At 51.5% G+C, this 24,183-nt stretch overlaps 9 protein-coding genes across 9 annotated transcripts; 4 read left to right on the forward strand and 5 right to left on the reverse strand.

The window, feature by feature from the left end:
• Window positions 1-2,309: 2,309 nt before the first annotated feature.
• Window positions 2,310-3,158, forward strand: GUITHDRAFT_64361 (hypothetical protein; the record flags this gene model as incomplete). Its single annotated transcript, XM_005840284.1, has 1 exon — window positions 2,310-3,158. The coding sequence occupies one exon, from the start codon at window positions 2,310-2,312 to the stop codon at window positions 3,156-3,158; it is 849 nt and encodes a 282-aa protein (XP_005840341.1).
• Window positions 3,159-3,278: 120 nt separating this feature from the next.
• GUITHDRAFT_101066 (hypothetical protein) lies at window positions 3,279-7,451 on the reverse strand (the record flags this gene model as incomplete). Its single annotated transcript, XM_005840285.1, has 10 exons — window positions 3,279-3,342; window positions 3,388-3,476; window positions 3,542-3,658; window positions 3,718-3,810; window positions 3,862-3,939; window positions 3,992-4,057; window positions 4,107-4,250; window positions 4,298-4,415; window positions 4,463-4,536; window positions 4,590-7,451. 10 exons carry the CDS (start codon window positions 7,449-7,451, stop codon window positions 3,279-3,281), a joined length of 3,705 nt encoding a protein of 1,234 aa, XP_005840342.1.
• A 626-nt stretch (window positions 7,452-8,077) lies between these two features.
• On the forward strand, window positions 8,078-9,063 carry GUITHDRAFT_133092 (hypothetical protein; the record flags this gene model as incomplete). The annotated part of the gene is made up of 8 exons (XM_005840286.1): window positions 8,078-8,159; window positions 8,330-8,373; window positions 8,430-8,468; window positions 8,514-8,660; window positions 8,743-8,778; window positions 8,826-8,852; window positions 8,915-8,965; window positions 9,016-9,063. The coding sequence occupies 8 exons, from the start codon at window positions 8,078-8,080 to the stop codon at window positions 9,061-9,063; spliced, it is 474 nt and encodes a 157-aa protein (XP_005840343.1).
• An 863-nt stretch (window positions 9,064-9,926) lies between these two features.
• On the reverse strand, window positions 9,927-10,476 carry GUITHDRAFT_133093 (hypothetical protein; the record flags this gene model as incomplete). Its single annotated transcript, XM_005840287.1, has 4 exons — window positions 9,927-10,103; window positions 10,157-10,206; window positions 10,263-10,329; window positions 10,384-10,476. The coding sequence occupies 4 exons, from the start codon at window positions 10,474-10,476 to the stop codon at window positions 9,927-9,929; spliced, it is 387 nt and encodes a 128-aa protein (XP_005840344.1).
• Window positions 10,477-12,611: 2,135 nt separating this feature from the next.
• Window positions 12,612-13,703, reverse strand: GUITHDRAFT_101069 (hypothetical protein; the record flags this gene model as incomplete). Its single annotated transcript, XM_005840288.1, has 6 exons — window positions 12,612-12,693; window positions 12,748-12,831; window positions 12,884-12,936; window positions 12,996-13,173; window positions 13,476-13,574; window positions 13,633-13,703. The coding sequence occupies 6 exons, from the start codon at window positions 13,701-13,703 to the stop codon at window positions 12,612-12,614; spliced, it is 567 nt and encodes a 188-aa protein (XP_005840345.1).
• A 748-nt stretch (window positions 13,704-14,451) lies between these two features.
• On the forward strand, window positions 14,452-15,048 carry GUITHDRAFT_101070 (hypothetical protein; the record flags this gene model as incomplete). The annotated part of the gene is made up of 1 exon (XM_005840289.1): window positions 14,452-15,048. The coding sequence occupies one exon, from the start codon at window positions 14,452-14,454 to the stop codon at window positions 15,046-15,048; it is 597 nt and encodes a 198-aa protein (XP_005840346.1).
• Window positions 15,049-15,070: 22 nt separating this feature from the next.
• GUITHDRAFT_161026 (hypothetical protein) lies at window positions 15,071-18,739 on the reverse strand (the record flags this gene model as incomplete). Its single annotated transcript, XM_005840290.1, has 16 exons — window positions 15,071-15,225; window positions 15,277-15,397; window positions 15,495-15,529; window positions 15,572-15,618; window positions 15,674-15,755; window positions 15,797-15,882; window positions 15,936-16,002; window positions 16,047-16,111; window positions 16,154-16,331; window positions 16,459-16,554; window positions 16,856-16,924; window positions 17,023-17,071; window positions 17,101-17,192; window positions 17,241-17,624; window positions 17,668-17,886; window positions 17,930-18,739. 16 exons carry the CDS (start codon window positions 18,737-18,739, stop codon window positions 15,112-15,114), a joined length of 2,514 nt encoding a protein of 837 aa, XP_005840347.1. The 3' UTR covers window positions 15,071-15,111.
• A 61-nt stretch (window positions 18,740-18,800) lies between these two features.
• GUITHDRAFT_101072 (hypothetical protein) lies at window positions 18,801-21,674 on the forward strand (the record flags this gene model as incomplete). The annotated part of the gene is made up of 15 exons (XM_005840291.1): window positions 18,801-19,019; window positions 19,078-19,212; window positions 19,262-19,343; window positions 19,392-19,429; window positions 19,475-19,570; window positions 19,617-19,736; window positions 19,780-19,848; window positions 19,906-20,079; window positions 20,123-20,194; window positions 20,243-20,308; window positions 20,355-20,468; window positions 20,515-20,657; window positions 20,700-20,757; window positions 20,805-20,923; window positions 20,975-21,674. 15 exons carry the CDS (start codon window positions 18,801-18,803, stop codon window positions 21,672-21,674), a joined length of 2,205 nt encoding a protein of 734 aa, XP_005840348.1.
• On the reverse strand, window positions 21,667-24,099 carry GUITHDRAFT_92026 (hypothetical protein). Its single transcript, XM_005840292.1, has 3 exons — window positions 23,289-24,099; window positions 22,983-23,242; window positions 21,667-22,933 (listed from the first exon to the last, which is right to left on the reverse strand). Exons 1-3 carry the CDS (start codon window positions 23,510-23,512, stop codon window positions 21,774-21,776), a joined length of 1,644 nt encoding a protein of 547 aa, XP_005840349.1. The 5' UTR covers window positions 23,513-24,099; the 3' UTR covers window positions 21,667-21,773.
• Between the last annotated feature and the right edge of the window lie 84 nt (window positions 24,100-24,183).

Genomic DNA, 24,183 nt, shown 5'->3' on the forward strand with positions numbered 1-24,183 from the left:
GCAGCAGCAGGAGAGCAGCAGGAGAGCAGCAGCAGGAGAGCAGCAGGAGAGCAGCAGGAGAGCAGCAGCAGGAGAGCAGCAGCAGGACAGCAGCAGGAGAGCAGCAGGAGAGCAGCAGGAGAGCAGCAGGAGAGCAGCACTGAGGAGAGCAGCAAAAGAGCTGCGATCATGCCACAGAACTATCCCAACGCCAACCATGGTGTAGGGCCGGCTGAACTGAAATAGCTAACACGATTATTGTTGTAATTGAATTTGTGAGCTAAATAACTTGTCTGAATAGCCTGCCAGGCCCTCAGCCGGGCTGGCCGGCCCGCGGCCGGGCAGCAGGAGAGCAGCAGCGGAAAGCCAACTCAAAGGAGAAGCCTATAAGGTCCTTAGGGAGTCTAGACGCCAGCTGAACCGAAATATAGCTAACGCGATTCAAGTTTTGTTGTAATTAATGCCCGAAGCCGGGCTCGGCCCGGGTCCTCGCTTCACGGTACTGGTGCGGCAGATCCACTGAGCTTTACGATTGTTCTGCCTTGTGCTTTCCATTTATTTGTAGGCGAGGCGAGCCCGATTTTTATGCAGTTGGTGCTCGAGGGATGACGGAGCAGAACAGAGGCAGCCAAGGAGAGGAAGAGGAGAGCAGGGGGAAGAGCAGAAGAGAGCAGAGTAGAGGGTATCAGAACTGAGAGCAGAAGAGAGGGTAGAGTAGAGGGTATCAGAACTGAGAGCAGAGTAGAGGGTAGAGTAGAGGGTATCAGAACTGAGAGCAGAGTAGAGGGTATCAGAACTGAGAGCAGAGTAGAGGGTATCAGAACTGAGAGCAGAGTAGAGGGTAGAGTAGAGGGTATCAGAGCTGAGAGCAGAGTAGAGGGTAGAGTAGAGGGTATCAGGACTGAAAGAGAAGGTAGAAGAACCAAGAGAGGTCAGAAGAGAAGCACTGATCATAGAGGAAAGGAGTACAAACAAGATGAAACAATTTTCAGGCAATACTACAGATAACCAATGAATTCATTGTGAGAGCAGCAGAAACATCAGCGGATGAGCAGGTTGATCAGCAAACCTCTTCAAACTTCTTTCATTCTTCTTGGCTCCCACGCAGCATCCTTCCTTGACAAATGGTAGCCGACACTCTTCCGTCGCCCTCTCTCCCTCCCGTCTGCTCATGGGGAAGCGGGAAGTTCTCTCAGCTGCTGCTGGAGCATGACGAGTACTACTTCAGCCGGGAGAGATGCCTGATGATAGTCCATCGTCCTCTCGGAGACCCCTGCGATGGTGCGCACGGCACCGAATCTGTCTGCAGCAACCGACGGGCTTGTCGGGGAATCCTGCATATCGGCTCCAACGGACTGCTCGTGGAGTTCAGTGAGGAGGAGATGCCAGTCGTGAGAATTTCATACGCTGAGGTAACGAAGTTCGCGCCATGGCAGAGGACAGAGGAAGAAGTCGGGCTGCTGCGGGAGCTTGGCAGCGAAGGAGACATTCCATCCTCCTCCAGCACGAGGGAGGAGAGACCGCGCCCTCCTGAAGCGCGTCAGAACGGGAAGAGCATCCTGCACAAGGTCGAGAGCAGCCTCCTCAAGTCTTTCTTCCGAGTGCAGTCCTACTACGCTCCTCCCCAGCAGGACGCCAGGGGAGGAAAAGGAGGGAAACGAGAGCGAGGAAGAGGCTGCTGGGAACACATACAAGTAGAGGCGCGCGTCATCTCCACTGCCCTTGACGGATCGACTTGCCACAGCTACCGCAAGCTCCTGCCTGCTGCTCCCTTGTGCTTCTCCGTGTGGTCGCCCGAGGGTGCCAGGGGATCAGAGGAGAGCTCTGCGGTCGAGACAATCTCGCTCCTTATCGCCCTGTCGGCGATGGAAAAATCGGCGGAAAGCATCGCGATGCGGCAGGACATGATCAAGCGACACGAGATGAAGCGGCTGGAGGTGATGCCTTCTTGTCCTGGAGAAACTTTGTGCCACGGGAGATGCGTCAAGATCGAACCTCTTGTCCTCACCCCTGGCAGGTTCACTTTGACGGACAAAGCCATCTACTTTCGTGCTTTCTGTCAGAACGATGCAGAGGAGGAGGAGAGAGTGTTTCTCAGCGACGTATTCCGTGTCGCAAGGAGGAGGCATCACCTGAGCCATACAGCTATCGAGATCACCTTCAAAGGCGGAAGAGGGCGAATGCTTTTCATGTTCGGCACCTCGAGGGACTGCAGCGTTGTCTGGAAGCATCTCGCGAGCGTGCGGCCGATTCTAGCCGACGACGCGAGCGAGCTTGAGGGGATCACGAGGGCATGGCAAGAGGGAGCGATCAGCAACTACCACTACCTGATGCACCTCAACTCAATGGCCGATCGCTCTTTCAACGACATCGCTCAATACCCCGTGTTCCCCTGGGTCATCCGTGACTACGACAGTGACGAGCTCGATCTAGAGTCCGAGGAGACGTTCCGCGATCTCTCGCGTCCGATCGGAGCCCTCAACGAGGAGCGACTGGCGCGGCTCATCGACAGGTATCACACAATGGAGGACCCCAAGTATCTCTACGGCACACACTACAGCACACCTGCCTACGTCGTCTACTACCTCGTTCGATCAGCTCCTCAACACGCTCTCAGGGTGCATGGCGGGAAGTTCGACCATGCTGATCGAGCCTTCGCCAGCATCAAGGGCACATGGGAGATGTGCCTGACCAACAGCGCGGACGTGAAGGAACTTATCCCGGAGTTCTTTCAGTCTCAGGGCGACTTCCTCCTGAACCGACTGGATCTCGATCTCGGCGTCCGGCATGATGGCGAGCGTCTCCATGATGTTCAGTTGCCACCATGGGCATCTAGTCCCAAGGACTTCACGCGCAAGAATCGACAAGCGCTGGAGAGCAAGTACGTCTCAGAGCACCTCCATCATTGGATCGACTTGATCTTCGGCTTCAAGCAGCAGGGCGAAAACGCTAAGATGTCCTTCAACGTCTTCCATCCCTTGTCGTACGAGGGTGCGATCAACCTAGACGACATCAGAGTTGAGAGTGAGAGGATCGCGTGCTTGGAACAGATCTCTGAGTTTGGTCAGATTCCGAAGCAACTCTTTGCATCCCCGCACCCCAAGCGACGAGGCCCCATGCTCCGTTCGATCCCATGGAGATCTGACTCGGACCAGGAAAGTGAGAATTCACGGACATAAGGATGCTGTTCAATGAATAGATTCAATAATCTTGTACGTTGCAAATAGAAGCGCCGTCTAAGTGATGAGCTGGACGACATCAAACAAGCTGCATACCAAGATCTCGAGCTGTATCTGCACTTAGAACTCCATAGCCACACTCGTCGAACCTTCTGTGTCGTTGCTGACAGACTCTAGCAAAGCCCTGATTCAAGTCAGTAATGACGAGCAATGGATAAAGAGGGCCTACTTGAGCTTGGCATCTTGTAGTATGGATTCGTACATGCTAACAAACTTGTGACAAGTGTTGCTGTCATGCATCTTGTTCAATGTGGCCACCTAAAGGGGTTTCAAGAGAAGGTCGAGATGACAAATAGCTCTTTGTTGGCCAAGAAATTACATACCGTGATCATAGCCGATCGCTGCAGCTCGTTGTGACGCTCGACATCCTGCGGCGACGCGTTTTCTTTTGTCTTCTTGTTGAGCACCGTCTTGAGAGGATCCGCCAGCGTATCGAGCACCTTACATTGAGAACCCTTCAAAATCGACCCATGGGAAAGCAGCTTTCGGTTTGTTTTACCTCCCGCACGAAGAATGGTTCACGAACAGCCAACTTGCAGAGCATTTGGTATGCAGCTTGTTTGATGTCGTCCAGTTCATCACTCAGACGGTCCTTTCCAAAGATCAGGAACCAAATGATAGCCGTCATCACTCGCAGGATCACCTGTAAGTGATGGAGGAAAGCAGAGGTGTCAAGCTGCTCTGCACACTTATCCAGCAGAGTATCCATGGCTGCAAGTGCCTGACAAGGTCAACGGATCAGCGAAGATAAGACTGGAAGTTGCAAGATTCACCAGCTTGCGTAGTTCAGCTCCATCATCTACTTTATGTTGAAAAGGGCCTAGATTTACAGTGCGCACCTTAAGAACAGGATCAGAGAGCAATCAAACATTCGTCAGTAGCCAATACCAAGTCTTGTTTGTACACAGATTCTCCATACAGTGAAGGCAGCAACCAATCAGTCTTGAGGAGTGGGCGAATAAGGGCAGGTTTGTTGTGAGTTGCAGAATTGAGGGTGGTGAGAACGGCGCGACGGACCATGATGTGGTCATCCTACACTTAGGTCAGATCGTCATTGAGACGCGACACAACATCCCAACCTTGAGGAGAAGCAAGAAATCAGTTATGCATGTGGCAAGTTCTTGCACTGGGGCATTATCCGTGATGGTAAATTTCAATGAATGCACAGCAGTGGCTCGCGTCTCGACGCTGTCCCGCCTGCATCAAACACTTAGAAGAACCAAAGGTTTCGCACTGCAATGTACGTTATCAGTTCCTTCAGCTTGGGCAGCACCTCAGTTGGTGCGATCAGCGCAAGTTTGCCCAAGCATTCCGCCACCTGATTATGGGTATATATATTAAGAGAAGCTTCTCCAAGGACGTAAACGTTACCATGCTCCGCACACCTTCGTCATCTGAGTCGCACTGATCCATGAGGAGATTCATGACTGTAGACATGTGACCGGCAAGCGAGTCATGACCCTTCCCTATTCCTCCATCACTAGCTTTCAACGTGATGAGCTGACGAAGCGATTGCAGCAGCAGATATCGATATTCGGCTTGAGACTCAATTTGGGTCAGAATGTACGGGAGATATTTGCTGATTGCGCCCATTGCAATTGACCCAAGAGCGTATGATGCAGCCGCCTTGGTATCTTCTGATGTAGATGTAAACGAATTCATGATGACATTCTCGAGGGAGAATTGCGATAGATCGAACTCCCGGCCAATTTCACCTACGCAGTGCAACAGAAGCTGCTTCATTTGCTCAGCGCCAGAAGGATTGCCTAAGGTATTCATGAACCCTTGGAGGGTTGCAATTCTCTCGCTATCAGCAACCGCCCCACAGAGGCTACTGACGCATTGTGCAATGGAAGAAAGTGATTGCCTCGAAAGCTGATTTCCTCCATCAACAATTCCGAGAAGTTGGCCAAGCAATTCTTTGTATTTTGATCCGGACCCTGCCTGAACAAGGTTCGCAAAGAGTGACCTCAGAGAGTTTCTCGCAATGCCTTGAAGAAGAGGAGATTGTAAGAGCACGAGTACACGCGGGAGTATGTAAGAATGAATTAGATTGACGTTCTCATTTGGAGACTTCGAAACCATACAAGAGCACAGTTGCAACGCGAGGTGCGTCAGGTGAAGCTCCGCGTCCGAAACAAGAATAGTCAACTCCTTCATAACTGTCTCATAGAGGGAATCTCCTATCATTTTTCCATAAGAAGCAATCAAGGAATTGAGGGTCATCAGTGCGGCCTGCTTCAAAGCCCTGTCATTCTTGCGAAGGAAAGTGGAGCATTCCAGAATCACATCCTTGCATATGATGGAAATATCGATTTGCAGATCGCTCTTTGCAACAGTTGCAATGGCTTTCAAGGAGGTCACTCGGGTGGTCTCATTTCTCAGACGTTCTAGCAAGACAGGAAGGCATCCATTCAAGTTTGAGGGGCCGACAATATCACCGAGTGTGGCTATGATCTCACCCATCGTCAGGATAGCTGCCTCCTTGACCTCCAAGTCCTGATCTTGCGAATTCAATCTGCCGAACGCAGAGGTGTACATGTTTTGAATGAATTGGTCTTCTCCCTGCAACAGTCTCTTTCCGCCATGCTTCGCGGTTGTGAATCTACCACATACTCGTAACGCCACAGCTGAAATCTTGTAATTGCTGTCAGCTACGCTTGCAAGCACTGATGGCCCAAGATCTTTGACATGCTTTGAAAAGTCAGCACCAGGATGCTTTTCAAGAAGCAGACAAAGGAAAGTAAGGGCCTCGACCTTGAGAGAAGTCTTTGCACTCTTCTCAATTGCCTTGGCAATATCCGGAACCAAGTTTACAAGGTAGTTATTCAAGCCTCCATTTAGCACAAGGATGAGCTCTCGCAAAAGTTCGAGGCATCTTTCTTTGGTCTTGAACGATTTGTCTTTCATTTGCTTTGTGATTGCTTTGACAAGTTTGTCCACATCCAACATGGATACAACTGTATTTGGCAAATGATGGGAATCATTTCCTGATGGATGGTCTTCATCCATTGCATCAGGGTTTGCCGTACGGCCTTGCGTTTGTCGAAGTAAGTCCTTTAGGGCAGAAAAGATTTCCATCTTCACAATCTCTTCTCGTTCTCGAAATCTGATGATGAGTTGAGGGAGAACGGCCTCGTAGAGCTCTTTCAGCATTTCTGGTCTGGTGCGAATGACTGCAGCCAAGCACTTAACAGCAGCACTCCTCACTTTCCAGCTGTTGTCGTCATCCCCGCTGTAGTCGCCGTCATCAGAGAACTCGTCCTCCTCCTGCTCATCTTCTTCCATATCATCGCCATCATCCTCATCATCGGCATAATTGGGGTCATATTTGATGAACTTAAGAGAAATGTTGACGATCTTGTCTAGATGCGATCCAATTTCCTTGGGGCAACGGAGAACAAACGATTCAAATGCTTGAAGACAATTTTCGAGCATTTCTACGTCTTCTTGATGTTTTGGGCTCTCGCAGAGCTCAATCAAGAGCGGAATAATTCGTTTTAGCTCTCTTCCTAAACGATGTCCTACCGAACGAGATATTCCAGCTATAGTTTGAATGAAAGTTCGGATCTCATCAGGGCTCTTCGCTTCTCCCATGCTAACGAAGATTGTGCTGACTAAGTTTGCAAACAGCTGGTCTGGCGCACAGATAGCAAGGGACGCAACACAAATGGACACTCTTTTCCGAGTGGCAGCTATGGGAGAAGCCAGCATCGGCAAAATGCTTGTCTGCAACGCTGGAAGCTCTCTCTGCATCAGCATACCGAAGTTCTTGAGGAGGTCGTTCAAAATTTCTAAGCAGTAATGGGCAACCTCGGTTTCTCCTTGGATACCAATTTGCAGCTTTGGGGTGACCCGCTTAAGAACAGCTGGTGCCGTCTGCTGATTCACGACCCCAACAAGCGTCTTCAAGCCAATGCTGCCAATATCCCGTCTCTCCTCGTCAGTCTTGTTGATAATGTGCGTTGCAAGCTTGTCCGCGATCTCTTCTAGTTGTGGTTCTTGTACCTTCCTTGCAAGTGAAGCAATGGTTCTCACGGCTTGCTGCTTGACGTCGGTACTGGTGTCCTCCAAGTGCTTAAGAATAATGCTGACGACTCTTCTCTCAAGCTCGTTCTCAAGTTTGATTGTGTCTCTGTCCAGATCTGCTGACAAGTCGTGCATTGCCATGTACCGCTCATCTTTATCCCGTGCATTCAACTTCTCGATCAGACTTGCCATGGAGAAGCTCATCCTGCCCTCAGAAGGTTAGTATGAGAAACCACCGCCTCTTGTCTTGGTTCAATCTGCCGTAACCCTCTCCATCCCTGTCTTTTTGCTTTATTTCATTTCTTCCTTTCTCTGACTCGCAATCAAGCGTTCCTCCAGTCTTTGCTCACTCAAGTTGCTTCTTTTTCTCTTCTTTTCCCACCACCTCCTCCTGCCTCCTCCTGCCTCTCATCATCTTCGCTTTCGCGTTCATGTTCAGCTGCTCATTCTTTCACTTGTCCTGTCCTTCTGCTTCTGCTTCTGCTCCTGCTCCTGCTTCTGCTTCTGCTTCTGCTTCTGCTCCTCCCCCTTAGTGCTTGTCCTCGTTCTCTTTCTCCCTCTCTCTCCCCGCGCATCTCAACTTTGCTTGCCTGCTTCTCCTCTGTTCTGTCACACAGCCACCTGTCCCACTATTCATGCCGCCACCCCTCACAATTCCTTCTACCCTCTCTCAATATAACCCCACCTTACAAATATGCTTCAATCTTGCGAGAAAAGTACCCCTATTTCCGATCTACTACCCTACTCTACCATCGACTTGTTGTACCCCACCCCCTCTAAAATCCACCCCACCCAGGCATTTGAAGTTCTTTTTCGGAGACGTCAAGAGTATGGCGAAGAAGGGAAAGAAGGGAGGAGGCGGAGGCGGAGGAGGAGCAGGAGGCGGAGGCGGAGAAGAAGCATCCGACAAAGGTGATGAATCTGAAACTTCGTTGGTCAAGCATGCTGCAAGTTGATCTTTTCGTTCAGACAAGAAGTCCTGGCAGCCTTCGAGTGAGTATTTCCTCTTGTTATCTGAGGATATCGGCACTGTTCCGAGAGTCTACATTCTCAGCGACTGATGTTGTATGTTGTTGGAACAGGGACTGATTGGAAGACCAACGAGAATGTCGAGGCTGAAAGCAAGGTCTTCACATTCGTACATCCTGCTTTCCTGGATTGCGTCTGAAAGACCATGGGCAGATTGTGAAAACAGTGCAAGACGTACAAGAGCTGACAAAGGTCAGGCTTGTCTCGGTTTCCTCTGCACATTGATTGAGGATGTAGGATGTCGACGTTGAGGGCAAGAAGGAGTCGCTCCTCGGCCAGAATTCCTCTGCTACTTCAACCGTAGATGGCCCTACCACTGACTCCAGAGGAGAATCTGGCAAACAGCACCCGCAAGCCGTCGAGCACGCAAGGAGCGATGTGCAAGTGAATGGAGCGACCTCGGACGATGGAGAGGCAAGCTGATAGGTCGCTGAGGGGTTGAACACGGATTGACACATGTTGACAGGCACTCGAGAACAAACTTGACAACCTGAAGCAGCAGGTTGTCTTGCTACCCCTCAACATGGCTCCTTGACTTTCTTCTTTCAGTTGGTGGATCTACGTCAGTCGATCAAGGTGCAACCCACCTTCGTTTCTTGCTCGTCCACGTACATAAGTGTGCTCATTCGCGCCAACAGAACTTTGAGTCGGAGTTTGACTCGAGATTGGATGCTTGCCTGAAGCAAATTGTGAGCAAAAGGAGTAATTGAGTGAGTGGCAACCTGACAGCATATCACAGGCGGAGATGCCTGCACAGGGCGGCGAGATAGATTTGGACAATGAATGATGAAATGTCTGTCAAACAGACTGATATTTGGATGTTATGAACTGGATTTAATAAAAGTGCCACAGCCAATTCCTTGAGTGCATGTGACCATTAGTATTCGAAAGATACATGAATATTCAAGTGTTGAACGAATTGAACCATGTAAGAATGCCATTCCTGCTCCAACTGCAGAACCGAACCAACTGAACCCATGGAAACAAAACGGTAGGCACCTCCAATGTTTTGAATTTGATCGGAGACAGAAAAAAAGGATGACATCTGGTCACAATTCCTTTTTTTGTCAGCTTCCATGATATCCCACAGACGACTCTTGTATGACAATTTCCATGGTGTCATGAAGCAATGCGGTTATCAAATGCGTTTCCGCATCAATCGTTCGATGTACCCACCACATCTCCCTTCAATTTCACGAAGCTGCGTTTCCAAGTGAAACTTTCCTTAACATCATCGGGAAGAAAGCACTAGGTAAGCATCTCTCTTCTGCATGTATGAATGATCTTTAGTACCTGCAAAAATGGTGATTTGCGCTTTGCAGCAAATCACTGAAGGCCCTTCCTGTGTGGAGCGGATTGTCATGGCCAACCTAATCATCAGCGTTGCCTCCTGACTGTACCTCAAAAGGATTCATCTCCGTTGTCTGAGCCATGAGACAACTTCATCTCTGGTTTGCGAGCCATGAGACGATTGCATCAGATGTCTGTCTGTCTGCATTGACTGTCGTCAGGATCGTTCGAGGCCAAGAGGGCATTCATGATTTGATCAACAGGGAAAAATTTATTTGTACAGAACAGAAAGTTGGCAATCAAATGCTCTATTAGACGCACAATCTACAACGAGAGCATGACATGCAACGCTCCATCACCCTAAGGATTCTGCCCGCCAGATTCGGGAGCCAAGTCTTTCATATCAGGTAGGATCATCCCTGCATGGAACTGTTGCTCACTGATGGAGGAGCTGCGGCTTCCATCGCTCCTGTTGCTGGAGGAGGGCCGCCTGTTGCTTGCTCCCTCAGTCAAGTTCGGTGGATTCTGGTTTCTGTCCTGCTTGCAAGTAAGATCGCCTGTCAGTCTTTGCGGTGAAAAAGATTGAGCACCTTTTGTGAATCTTTGGCCACGTCAGAGGAAATCTGATGCACTTCATTGTCTACAAACACAAGAAGTAAGCCTCTGCAGAGGTACATGGTGTAAATCGAATCTTACCTGAATCTTGATTGCTTTCACCAGAATTCTCTGTCAAGCCCTTCGGCTCGGTTTCCATGTACAAAATCTGGCCCAGCCAATCGTCAGCGTTCAGAGGGAGTGAAATGAGATTAACATGTACCTCTGGTTCTGGGAAAAAGTCGTCGAATTTGAAGCGTTTGGGTGAGTGTTGAACCCAACTTTCTGCGTTCGAGTATTCCAAGAGCCTTCCCATAAAAGTATCCTTTTTCGAAATGTCTCAAGCTACTCGAAGGGAATCCGAAGCACTCAAAAGTGAGACTTCGTCCGATATTGCCTGGAATATTGTGAATTAAGACAAATCATGGAAGATGAAGTGATGGCAAGATCCACCTGTCTGCGCCGGTGAAGTCGGAACGGAATGAGCCGGGATACAGGCGAGGGGTATGTGCACGAAGAATGATGATAGGAGAAGCGTCCACACGGAGCAAGAGGTGGAGGGACTGGTGTAAGATGGAAGGGAGAGGGTGTGGGTGTTGGCAGGAAGGGAGTGTGGGAGGGATGGTGGAAGGAGAGCGAGGATAAATAGGGAACAGGAATCAGGGGGGGGGGGAGAAGGGGAGGACGAGTAGTTAGTGGGTTAGGGGGGGTCACACCCGTGAGGGGGATGAGGGTGGAAACGGTGGTATGATCACCACCCCGAGACCAGCAAGTATGGGGGGTATGATGGGGGTGGGGTCCTGTTCCCATGAGTGCAAGGGGTCGAGCCGTGCTGACCTTAAAATATGTTTTAGTTATAAAAGGTTTTTCTCCAAAAAAATCTGCTGGGGGTTTAGAAATTGTTTTTTAAACATGAAAATAATTGTTTTCATCATTTCAGAACTCAACGTTTCCACTGTTCATGGGATTGTAGTAAATTATAACGTCCACATATGGAGGTACAGGGAGGGACCCCTACCCCCTCCGGCAAGTACCATTCCCCGTACCCCTGTTACATGTGACGATAAACCTGCAATCACCCGGGTACTCACAACCTCACCCCTTTCGCTTCAAAGTTCATCCCTTTGTGCTCCATTCCACCCACCCCACGGAGCCATCTGCAGAACCACAACCACCAGTGCCAGGTAATTTCCATACCCCATTTTTCGCTGTACCCTGGTAAATGTGCGAAAATACCCCTAACTTTCCCAATATGACTTCTTCACTACCCTACCACCTCAATTGCAATGGACCCCACCCTCAGTGAAGAATGCTTCAATCGTCCTCAGCTACTTCGCAATGGAACCCTGCCCCACGAACTACCAATTCAGCCCCCCACCCTGGGATTGACTGGCATATGGTGGGTACTGAATCAGAAAAAAAGAAATTGCCGTGACACCTCCTTTGCTCATCCCAGCAAGAACCCATATTTATCACCCCCTCAAGAGACCGTCGGTGAGGGGGTACACAAAATGGTTTTTAAAAAATAGAAAGGTCTGGGAGCCAAACTCGTAACGTGACAGAAAGTGTGACGAAAAAAAACTTAAGAGATAGCTGGGGATCACACGTCCTGAAATGAAAACACATCTTTTCATTTTAATGAGACCTGTAAGCGGGTGAAAATATACATTTTCGAGTATATACCGGTGGTATAGATTTCCGAATAACAAAGGGGTGGTGACCCTCGAAGCTGCTGGGGACTTGTTATAAATCTTGAGATCAGAACGGTTCGAGGTCATCGACCCGACGTATAAACTATCTCATCATCTCCTTCCCGTCGCCAGCCCCAGCTGTTGCCTGCCTTGCCGTCTGCCCTCCGTCACGTTCCCTATCTCTCATCATGTTCCCCCTTGCAACACGTTTCAAGTCATCTTGCCATCTTACCTCCTTGTACCTCTCCTCCTCGCCCGACACTTAAACTCTCCACCTGGCCTGCCTGCCCTCGCTCGTCCCTCCCTCCGCCTCCCACCCCCTGCCCCGCCACCGCCATACCAGCCTCCTCCATATTCTCCTTTCCACTTTTTATGGTCTCATGGATATCTCATTCCTCTCGTTGACCTCCCTTCCGTCCACTTCTTCATTCTTCTCAGTTCCATTGATCAACGACCCCGACTGATGACCTTAGGTAGTGCACTCACCAGTCTTCAACACACTCTTGTTTCTTCAAGACTTCTTGAAGTCCGATACTGTAGTAATGGATGGTTTTTATCAGACTGCATTTGACCCTTTCGAATTGTTCTAAACACTAGTTAGTAACTAGTTTCCTTTTGCCTTCGTCTAGATAGATTGTAGGTTCTATGTGATCTGTCCCGAGACATAGTTGCTGAAAGATCTCCCATCGAGTGCTTTATTGGTCTCATTCACCTTCATATGTTTATTTACATGGATTTACAATCATCGTCACTTGAAGCATCACTGATCAATGAGGGACGTTTGAGTCATGGACAGAGCTTCCATTGGCTGAATTTCAGAATACTCGTAGTTGGCGAGCGTACTGTGAATTTCAAGGGGTGTAAGAACAAGAGGTTTCTCATAGCAGTGTACTCACGTGGTTGGAAGCGTGGATCCGTCAATCCGTTTGATTGCATTAAAGATGTCGTCGCTCTCAATACGCACTTCTCGAGCTTCTTGCCTGTGAACCACCAATCAATCATCGTTTCTGGCGCACCAGGTCTCATCGTCACAGTGCTGAGCAGAAGTAGCAAAGCGTCACTGCGAGGCAATCACCCAGACAGCTCTGTTTGCGAGATAGAGAGCTTCAGTTGTCATCACCTTCATGAAACCTTCTCAGCTTACCCCTTTCACAAGAAATCTCGTTCGAGCATGCTTCCGCCAAGTCACCCGGATGAAAGGAAATCTGCGACCCGGCTCAGAAGGAGGGTATGCCATCGAAGTGTAGTTGTTCATACAGCAGAAGGCAACAGGAGTTGAGACAAAGTGCTCGTGCCGGGGAGCTGCACTTGTAGCCGCAGGCCTGCAATAATCCAAGTCAATGGAAGGAAGGGTGGGACGTGCATGCTTGAGGAAGGAAATTAATGTCGTACCGCTCTGACTGGTTGATCCTTTACCTGATCATGGTGGTTCATTTTAGTTCCTACATATGAGATAGACCAAACTCACCATCGTGGTTTTGCCGTCGAACGTTTTCTTTCCCCAGACATGGCTTCCGTTCAAAACATCAACATATGTCTTGGCCGGCAGAAAAAAACAACAGCAGCTTGGTAGGCATAAAGCAGTCAGCCTCTTTGTCGACGCTATCATGGATTGGATACTTACAAGCCACCCCAAGCCCCATGACCCGCAACGTAGAGAGTCTCTGGATCAGTCCAGATGTCAAACAGCCCTGTAGACCATGGCATCTCCTGAATCTGCTCCCTGAGCGAAAGGAAGGTTCAGACCACAGTTTGATCGCACATCTTGTAAGTCCACATACTTTGTAGCCTCCTGCATCCCCCGCTTCTGCATCGCCTGCCGTCGTCGTTCCACGAGGAATCCATTCTTCATTGTTACCAAGGAAGATGCCTGTCTTTGCACAGAATATCTCTCAGAATGTTCTGATCGGTCTCCTGCGAAGAAGGGAATGAGGCGCAAATTAATCATCATTTCACCATTGCTACACTGTGCCTGTCGATTTTCTCGTTCAGCCGTCTCTCTTTTCTCTTACGATCTCTCATTCTCCCTTCCTCCTGTTCACGCCTGTCTTCACTCCCCCCATCCCCTCCATCACCTTCTTCTCTCCCCACTCTTCCCTCGCTCTCTTTCCCCGTTCCCCCCTCCCTCCTCTCCTCCCCCCTCTCCTCCCCCTCTCCTCCCCTCCCTTCCCCCGGGATGCAGCAGTCAGCATGGCTGTAGTGCCTTCAACTGCACTCGCCATTCCGGGCCTTCGGAAAACAAGGGGTGTATCACAGAGGGGGTGGGGTAGTTAGTGGGAGGCGGAGCGTTGCCAATGCTAGGTGGCGGGAAACCAGCAGCAAGTGCGGCGGGAGAGGGACGGAAGACAGCGTCAGGGGTAGGAGGAGGAGGAGGTCGAGCAACAGGAGGGGTAGGGGCAGGAAGAGCAGGGGTGGCGACAGGACGAACAGCTGGACGAGGTGCAGGAGCAGTAGGAGCGGGACGAACAGCGATGGGAACTGGAGCAGGCGCAGGAGCAGGAGCAGGAGCAGGAGCAGGAGCAGGAGCAGGAGCAGGAGCAGGAGCAGGAGCAGGGGGCGTCAAGAAGAAGACAGTAGAAGCGGGAAAGGGCTCAGGTCCAATGCAGCCTGGCGTAAAGAAGTTGGATGGGACCAGGAAGAGAAGTCAGGAAAACTCCAAGGTCGACGCCAAGAGAGGTGCAGATATAGACACGGGGACCGATGTTAAGGGGGAGAAGGCTGCGAACAGATCAGCCGACATGAAGTACAAGTCTCTTGTAGAGCCGTCCCGCCAACAGAGTAGGAAAGAACAGTTTCTGAAAGCGTTTGAGAGACTTCAAACGATGTCCATGGAAGAGCTCCAGGTGGAGTTCATTGTTTGCTTGCGAGCGAAGCATTACAAGGATGCTCTGATGTACTCGGAGATCATCTTGAATCAAGATCCCAACAACCCGATCATACGCCAGTTTCAACCTCTGCTCGCAAGCATTTCTGTTCAAGAAAATGAGAGGCTGGTCGACTCCACAGACTCTGACGACACGGGCGAGGAAGGAGACGGTCGGGATGAAGCTCTTGAAGGGGAGGAGCAGGAGGTCGAAGGAGGGGAGGGTGAAGGAGAGGAGGGCGCATCAAACTCTGACAGCGATGACCCCGAGACAAATTGGATGTGGTCGCCGACATGGAGAACAGACGCAGATGAGCTGAACCAGCGAGCGTAAGGGGCTCAAGAAGCCTCGGCTTGCCTTAGCATGTACACTCTTTGCTATCTACATTATCATACATCAGTCTGAATCGCAGCTTCCCGCATCTTCCATGGCTCCTCCTCCCTTGCTCGCTTCATGTGCAGGCAGGCGAGGAGCAATGCGGTTGGCTTGAGATCGGAACAAGTCCAAGACCTTCAAGGCACATGATGAGAGAAGAGAAAAGACGCCCCCGAGCTCCATCACCTGCTCGCATGTCGACGCCTCCTCCATAGTCTTGTCGTGTCTGATCCGCAGGAATCGGGGAAAGCGAAGGGCAAGGCCCCTGCCTTCAGGCCCCTCCCCCACTGCCGCCATGTGGACCGGACTGTTCCACGTTGAGCACAGCACAGCACAGCACAGCACAGCATAGCACAGCACAGCACAGCATAGCATAGCACAGCACAGCACAGCACTGGATTGACCTGGCAGTCAGCTCGGCTCCTCGGATCTCCCACACCTGCCAAGGCGTCAGGGGTGAGGGAGGAGACGATCGATCCACCTCCGAGGCCTCGAACCAAGTAGAAGGGTTTTCTCCGGTGATGTAATCTGACGCACAAGCACGTTGAGGTGCCTATAGGAGTAGCAGCAGGAAGAGACGCACAGGAGGGAGGCGACGTGACGATCTTGTCCTTGAACCGAGCTGTCGCCTCCTTGTAGAAGGCGTCGGTGAAGCCCGACATCACCTGGAGGGGATCAGGTGGACAAGAACATGCTACCCGCTCACCCGGCAGATCGACTGTAACTCTCCAGTTTCTGGGTTCTGGACGGCCATGAGCCAAGGAGAGAACCATCCTGCCTTTCGTCCGCTCCCTGCTTTACTTCAGCGCTCCTCCTTCTCGCTCCCTCATCCTCCCAGAGACTACCATTCCATGCTCCTATTGGAATCAAGTCCAGCGAGTCTGCCAAGCCCTCCACGTAGTCTTTCTTCACCTGCCCACGAGTTGTGAGGCATAGGGAGAGGAGGGCAGGAGGACCTTGAGCCAGGCGTCTGAACGCTTCCCCGGGTGATAGGGAGCATCCGCCTGCTTGACCACCAGACCTGCAAACTTGTCAGAGCAGCTCCTACTGTGAGCACAAGAACCTTCGCATTGAGCCTCCAGCGCTTCGAGCAAAACAGCGTGAGCTCCTTCAACCCTCTCCTCCTGCTTCTCCTCCTGCTTCTCCTCCTGCTTCTCCTCCTGCTTCTCCTCTGCATCATGACGGAATGGAAACAGCCGACCGCGTGCCATTTCAATATCCCTCCGCTGGGCGATGGCATCCTTGTGCAAATATTACAATTCAGAAGGGTGTGAGGAGTCAAATAGGAAGCGGGGGGGAGTGATGAACAGAACGAGATTCAAGTTGATGAACGAGGAGTAGAAGCAGGAAGAAGAAGTTCAGACAGACTTCGCTCAGAAATTCCACGAGCTTCTGCCGACGGACTCTGAGCGGCTCTCTGACTAGCGAGTCGCTTCCTAGGAAGAGCAAGTCGAACACAAAGACCTTGACGGCGACAGAAACATCAGCAGAGTCGAGCTGCAACGAGACTTAGCAACGAGACATGAGTTTGGAGGAGCCAGGCTGCTAGCCTTGCGATCTGCGGTAGCTCTTGAGCGAGTAGACAGCTGCTGGAAGGGGAGAAGAGCTGGGAGGGCCGAGTAAGATGAGGGTTAGGCGAACACGATGAGAGACCTCCTGTGTTGGTGTCCACTGCGACCATCTCGGCATCGAGGACCAGCTCTCTTCCAGCAGCAACGTGCTGACGTCATCACCGTCATGGTACAGCAACCCACGGAAATATTACCTGCATAGTTTCAACCACGTCGGGAAATGAAGCTGTGCAATCCTCGCAGTTTCTTGAGAATATCTTGACCTGTTCATTCACTGTTACCTCCCCTGTCACTACCTCTACCTCTACCATGACTGTCCCCCTCTTTTGACTCTCCTCCCTCTCGTCTTAGCTTCACTAACCGCTCCGCTCTCGGCAGAAACATGGATCATCGCTCGTTGTCCATCGTATCTTGATCAAGTATCAGGAGGACAGGGCACCGCATCTCATACTTGTATTCAGCTAGGAAGCTGCATCCCTTGCCGTATCTCTTCTCGAACTTGCCGATGGCGTCCGCCATGCCCGTTGCTACCTGTAACCGAACCCTTCACCAGAGAGACTGAGGAGGGGAAGCAGGTACCTTAGCAAGCATCGGCTTGAACGGAGTTCCTGGAGTAACCGTGCACTTCTTGACCATGTGGTCGATGCCTCCTTCCAGGAGGGCTGGGACGAGTACTGCAGGAGAAGCGTAAACGTCATCAACAGCCAAGCTGTTCATTGACGGACCATTGAGGTTCGGACACTCTGAGTAAGCAGTGGATGCAGCAGCTGCCGCGAGCTTCAGCTGCTCTTCGATGAGGACTGAGAACTTGGTAGTGCCCTTGACCGCTTTCTTCGGAGGGTTTCGCTTCGCGGTAGCCTGAGGTTCTACTTCCTCCTGCTTGATGGACTTGTCTTGCTCCAGATGGTATGCGGTCGCCAGTGCTCCCAGCACGAGCGTCGTGTTCATACCTATGCGCATGTGCTGCACAAGGAGGGTCAAGAGCGCGAGGCAACGACGAGCTCACCTGCAGGAGGGTGCGGACTATGTAGCGCGTCTCCTGTTCCCTGCAGCTGCGCAAGAGTTTGGTCATCAAGGCCTTGCGACGAGCGGAGCTTCCTGCTCCTCCTTCATTGGCGATCGCCTTGAGGGTCTTGAAGACGTCTCGAACTGTGAGGGGAGTGGGTTGGCAGATGAGCCGTTGGTTCCTGCGGAAGCTTTGAGCAACATCGCCGAGGTCTCCTAGCTGGTAACTTGAGTCAGAGGAGGAGCTCAAGTCACATGACAACCTTAGCGTAGGCCTCGTGCATTCGCGATCGACTGACTCCTGTCACCTCCGCCACAGCATCTGATATCGCTGAGTCCCCGACGTTGAGCTCAATCCCCTCGTGTGCTGGAGCGATCTTGCCGACAGCCAGGTACACCGCGGGCAGGACGTCTTCGGGTGTCAGGCAGAGGATGCTGCGGAACATGTTGCACATGGCTGTTCGTAGTTTGTACCTTCCTTTCTCGTTGTCGATGGTGGAGAAGGTTCGAGCGAGATGCAGGTACGGAGCAGGCTCTCCTCGCTTCCAACAAGCATCTTGCTCAGGATTATAATCATCTGCTAAGATCCTGGAGCTGTCAAACTTGTCTGACTGACTTCCGCTGGTACTGTCCTCTAGCTTTAACTTCTTGTCAGTCGTTTCTATCTGACTCCCGCCGGTGCTGTTGTCTAGCTTGATCCACTTGTCTGTCAGTCTCGGCTCAGAGTCTTGTGCTTCATCTGCTGCTGGACGCTCCTCGCTTTCGCTTGAATCAAGCTCGATGACTTCATTCTCATCACGCTTGGGTTCAGCCTCGCGCAGATTCCGTTTGCCCTGGTCAACAGTCTCGTTGGCTTCTTGAGATGCCGGTGTGCCTGATCCCATAAAGAACTTGAGGATGGAAGACTGCTTGCTCGGGCTCCTTGTGCTGGCTCGGCTCTCACGAGATGTTCGCTCCTTCTTCACTTTCGTAGCATTCGAACTAGCTTTACTCCTCTTAGCAGCTTCCTGCGCTTCCTCTCCTCGTCTCTTTCCTCTTCCTTTGCTGCCACCTCCACCGCCATCGCCGCCCATTGCTCGTAATGGGACAAGCAATCTGCAAGCAATTGCTTATAACAATTTGGGTTCGAGGGGGATGAGTGTTAAGTCTGGTGATGAGGCGGATCTGGCGGCGGATCGCATTCTCAGTTGTTGGGGGATGAGGGGCGCCAGTAGGCCGTCCGTCCGATCAGCCATGGCGAACGAAGGCGTGCTAGCACGGCTGATGCTGCAGCAGAACGAGGGGGGAGGGGAGGGGGAGGAGGCTGATGCCCTTCCTTGGGGGCTCGGAAGCCTCGGACAGCTTGCAGAGTCGGTGAGGGAGAGACAGGCCGAGCCTCCTCCAGTTGTATGCCATGACGCTTGCGTTGCAGCTGACCAGACCAGCGCTGGAGCTGCTGGGGGTGGGAGGAGCAAAGGAGGAGGTTCGCGATGCAGCATGGTGGAAGCAGACGCGTCCTCGACCTTACAGAGGCAACTCAGCAGACCCATCGATCCCTGAAGAAGAAGTGTGACCAGGCTGACATAGTGGTGGGTTGAGGGCTGACAGGAACGCAGACCAGGAGAATCTTAGCAGAGCAAGCGGTAGCTGCCGACAAGCAGGCGGCAGCACAGATGGCAGAATTGATCAAGCAGAAAGGTGATTGATCTCACCAGGATGAGCTACCTCCTGACGAGTTTGATGTAGAGAGAGAAGAAGCGAAGTTGTTGGAGATGATCCTGATGGTACGAGCTCTCCCGTAGCGCTCTCCACTCAAAGTTCGCGGGCAGACTCAAGACTTCGAGACCACGGAAGCAATCAAGAAGCGAACATCCTTCTTGGGGAGGCCTGCCGAGAAAGCAAGGCTCAGAATGTTGAAGTTTCAGGTGGAACTGATTTGAAGCTGGTGGATGTTGTAATGAACGTGAGCAGATCGATCGTAATGAGAGAGAGCAGCAAGCTTGCCTCTTTGCTCATCTCTACAGCGATGCTGAAGAAGAGCATCGACTCAAAGAAAACGAGTACAAGATGCATCAATCGAACAAGAAGAAGGTGGAGGGTCAAGGTTGTCTGCGGGCATGTGACTGAACAGCAGGCGTCTGATCGAGCTGCCAAGTATCGAGCTGAAGAGAAAGGAGCGCGAGCAGCAGCAGCAGCGCTCAAGGTGTGTTCGCTTGCTTGCCACGAGGAGAGCTCAGCTTGCCTTGCCTTTGCTGCTCAGGCTGGCGGGAATCAAATGAGAAGTGCGATGGAGAAAGCGCTGGAGGCATCAAAGCAGTACGCAGAGCAGGCCAGAGCGCAAGAGGATCTTGCGAGAAATGCTCGAAGACTAGAGGCGGAGGCATATGAAAAGATGCAGCAAGAAAGTGAGAAGATGAGGATCTGCCATGCTCAGGTGCCTCTGGATGCCCACAGCAGAGGCTGATCTGGTCCAACAGGTCAGAGCGAACAAGATGACAGCACGTGTAATCTACAACTACCTCTCTGGTGCTGAATCCCAACAGCTCATGGTGACCGACTCATACTCTCAGACGGAAATCGTTGATAATGAGTGGCAGGAGCTCATCAAGGAAGATTCAATGCTCGACAACTTCATCCAAGAATGGGAAAAGCGTCTGAAATCAGTTGCTTTAGCATCCTTCTAGAACTTCATTGCTGAGATTTAAACAGGTTCCAAGAGGAACTCCCGCCGCTTTCATGATTCAGGGGCAGATCGACACCTACCTCAAGCGGAAAGACATCGTTGCCATGGAGAAGCGCATGTACGTGCCATGGTACTTGCAGGTCTGCGAAGAGATAAAAATAAAGGGTAGCTGAGCTGCTGGACCAGGAGAAGAAAGACCCGAAGCATATCTTCGAGGAAGAGATCGTAAAAGGCGAGATTGACTTCAAGCATCACCCCGAGCCCCGGAAGGTTGTGTGGATAGAAGAGAAGCAGTTCGCCAAGGACGGCATCATCTGCGTCGGACGAGGGTCTGTCGGCACTCTCGCATCTCCTTCTTAAAGTTCTCTCAGGCCAGTCGGACCTCCACTAGCCTTGCGGAAGAAAGTTGTACAGACAGAAGGGGAGAACGTGAGTCCTGCTGTTGTGAAAGAGCAAGCTTGTTGAGACACTGGCAGGAACACCCGGACATTGAGCTTCCCGAAGAAAGTTGTGATATCCTGTTTGAAAAATCGATTGTGGTCCGAACAGACTTTATTGAAGAAAGTGACAACGTTGCGGGACGATACTTATCCAGGTCAGTGGAGTGAGAAAGAGACGCGAGCTCTAAAAGAGGTTGTAATCGCAGGAAGGATTTCGAGGCGAACAACAAAGACACCCTCACAGCACTTAATCACCAGGAGTTCAAACGAATATGGGGACAGGATGAGCGGCACGATGTGAGAGGAACGCAAGAAATCTGCAGCGCGAAACTTCGTCATCGCCCTGACTTTCGTTGGTGCTGCTCCTGGGTGGACAGGAATAACTTTGCCAAGTACAAGCTGCCCAACTCGTTCCTGCTCGGACCTCCTAAGAAACCCTTCGTGCACGTGAACGCTCCTGCCTTGCACAACGACGACAAGCCGGGCAGCATCAATGGGCCCGACGGTCAGCCTCGACGATTTGCAAGAATACACAAGTGGATCAAGAAGTTGGGCGAGTACGTGGAGGAGGGAGAGCTTCTGCTGGAGCTTGAGATCTACAACCATCGACTGATAGGGAAGATGAACGAGACTGGAAGATACTTGCCCGGCACTCGTTACTTCGATGATGGCGACTACAGAGACCATGAGGATCAACTGCCCAACAATTTTGTCAAGAACGACAAGGGGGAGATAGTGCAGCAAGTCAGAAGCACAGGGGAAGGCCTCTTAACGGGTCTAGTGCGCGAACCAGGCAGCAAGGTCTTGAGCTTTGACAACCTTGCCTACCTGGATCAAGGTGACGAGAATTGGAAACAAGTGCTGCTGCCCATCGACGAGTGGCCAATTGAATTCTTTTCGGCATAGCAATTTTACTTCCATGGAAAAGAATTCGAAAAGAAACAAAGAAAGCAGAGTGGTCCCTTCACCCTTACAATACAACAAGATCTAAACATGACAGAAGAGTTAATCTATGATGTGCCTCGCACCGTCGAAGGAGGCCTTTCGTTGCCTTCCAGTCAGCTGCACGTTGATCCCTGCCCCCGTTGTAGATCTGAGAATGTCCGTGGCAGGGTTGTAGGTGCGAAGCCCAGGGACAGGAGGGCCGTTCTTGGGCTGCGAAAGCCTCTCCCAGAACGGAGATCGCAGCGTCCGTGTGAGCTTGAGAGGCTGCGGGTCTACAGGTACAGCAGGGGGGAGCATGAAGCGCCTGGGGCTCTGCTCCTTGTCGACCTGATCGGTTTCCCTGTCGTTGACCTGCTGCTTCGCCTCGCGCTTGTGAGCTGGGGTGAAGGACCTGATAGGCGACGGCGGGGATAGATAGCCAATGCTCGAGATCCTCGACCGTCGCACGAGTCGGTGATGGTGCAGATCTATAGAGTCCGTGTCTCTCGTCTCCATAATCGGAGGAGGCGACGTGTTGTCTCGCAGTAGCGGCGACAGAGGTGCCCCAGCGTCCCTTTCAAACTTGGAGAGGATGTTCCGACTGCTCAGAAGGAAGGTCGATCGCCTCCGCCTTGGGGAGTCGGCTTTGCCCACAACTTCGGGATGCGTGCTGCTGCCGGACAAATTCTCCGTTGGGTCGCTAGTTCGTGAAATCCCCGAGTTCTCTTCCTCCTTGGGAGAGACGGACCCTTCAGTCACACTCTGAATGAGCAAGCTTCTTGGAATGGAGGAGAAAGAACTGTCGCGGTCTATCCCCATCCCCAAGTACCAACTGTGGTTCTGCAGCTGCGACAGAGTGATCCTGTGCTGCGGATTCTTGTGCAGCAGGCGCTGCAGCAGATCACGAAGAGACTTTGAGATCCACTTGGGATACTGCACTGGTCTTTCCAGGATAGCATTCTTGATATCCTCTGAACGAGGCCTGGGGACTTTGTTGGCTATGGAGAAAGGGTAGCTGCCTCCCACCATCACATACAGCAGAACACCACAACTCCACACATCTGCAGGAAACCCGAGGTAACCCTTTGCCCCCGAGCTCAGAATTTCCGGGGCAGTGTAGTTGAGAGTTCCAGCCTGCGTCTTGAGCAGAGCATCGGCGTCGTCCAGCATGATGGAGAGCCCGAAGTCACAGAGCCGGAGGTTCCCCTGCGTGTCTATCAACACATTCTCAAGCTTGATGTCTGGTGAACATCATGTCAGCATTGGAAATGATCGAACAATCATGTGAACCTCGATGAACTACTAGCTTCTTGTGCGCGTGCTCTACAGCAGCAATGATTTGCCGAAAATAGCTTCTTGCGAGGTCCTCGCTCAAGATTTTGACATCAGGAGTCACGACCTCGTCTTCAGCAGGGTCCAACTCGTCCTCAGGAGGCTTTGTGCCTTCCTTCAGAATGATATCATGCAAATTCCCTGTACAAAGATCCATGATGACGTAGAAGAAGTGGTCGTTCTGCAGAATCTCGTGGAGATGGATGATGTTCTTGTGGCTGATGAACCATGAGTCAGTCAAGGCCCTCGTTCGAACATCAGTACCTTAGCGAATTGAGAATCGCAAACTCTCTCGTGTATCTCATGACATCTTGGATGTCACCGATCCTACTCTTGTCGATGATCTTGATCGCCACCATTGTACCACAACACTTCCTTGTGGCTTTCTTGACCTTTCCAAAACTCCCTTGCCCTATGGTCTCATGTAGGATGTAGCCCTTTGCAAGAATCTCATGCTTATGAGGATGAGGATGATCCTCTTCCAACATGGTTCAACAAAGGCCCCAAGTGCTGATGCACAGGATTCGTGTGCGGTTATGTAGCAAACGCACGCAGGGATTTCAAAGAATCACGCATGATCTTGGGCTCCCGTTGAGTCTAGGGATCAGATCGGAGATGTTTTTGTCTGGTGAGACAACCGTCCCAGAGGCATGCCTTGTTTTCCCGGTGAAAGGTCAGCCTCTCACCCCAGAAATCCCCCAAAAATCCCCACGTCTCAAAGTGTTCCCAAATTTTCTGTCAAGACCTTTCTATAGTCGAGTGACTGCCGTTCTATTGTTTCTCGCCCAGGCTTTCAAGCTCAAGGCGTTTCCTTCCAAAGCATCACACCCGCGACAATCTTCCCCCGCCTCCCTCCTTTCGCCTTCTTGCGACTGCCGGCGCTTGCACCACAAGCCTTTCGTCTTGATCTCGATCTCTTTCTGTTGGCCTCAGTGTGCTTGGCTATCCATCTCCTGCTACTCGCGTACTCGTCTGTACATATACTGATCTTGGTGTTAACCTGACTTTTCTCTCTTCCTTGACTCTCCCCTTCCTCTCCTCGCTCTCACCGCCTCCTCCCTGCCATAAGCCCAATGCCCGACCAACACATAGTACCCCTACCATCTCATGCTCACTACCCTGCGTGTACCACCCGACAAGCTTAGTCAACCTCTGACCC

Source organism: Guillardia theta, assembly GCF_000315625.1.
Source record: "Guillardia theta CCMP2712 unplaced genomic scaffold GUITHscaffold_6, whole genome shotgun sequence".
NCBI lineage: Eukaryota > Cryptophyceae > Pyrenomonadales > Geminigeraceae > Guillardia > Guillardia theta.

What these genes read in the sequence shown, in the direction of transcription:
- GUITHDRAFT_92026 (XM_005840292.1), bottom strand. Translation starts at nt 23,512, where the DNA reads ATGTTGGAAGAGGATCATCCTCATCCTCATAAGCATGAGATTCTTGCA. An exon ending in GCGATTCTCAATTCGCTAAG is followed by an intron (nt 23,243 to 23,288) that starts GTACTGATGTTC and finishes ATGGTTCATCAG; the next exon opens with CCACAAGAACATCATCCATC. An exon ending in GAAGCTAGTAGTTCATCGAG is followed by an intron (nt 22,934 to 22,982) that starts GTTCACATGATT and finishes GATGTTCACCAG; the next exon opens with ACATCAAGCTTGAGAATGTG.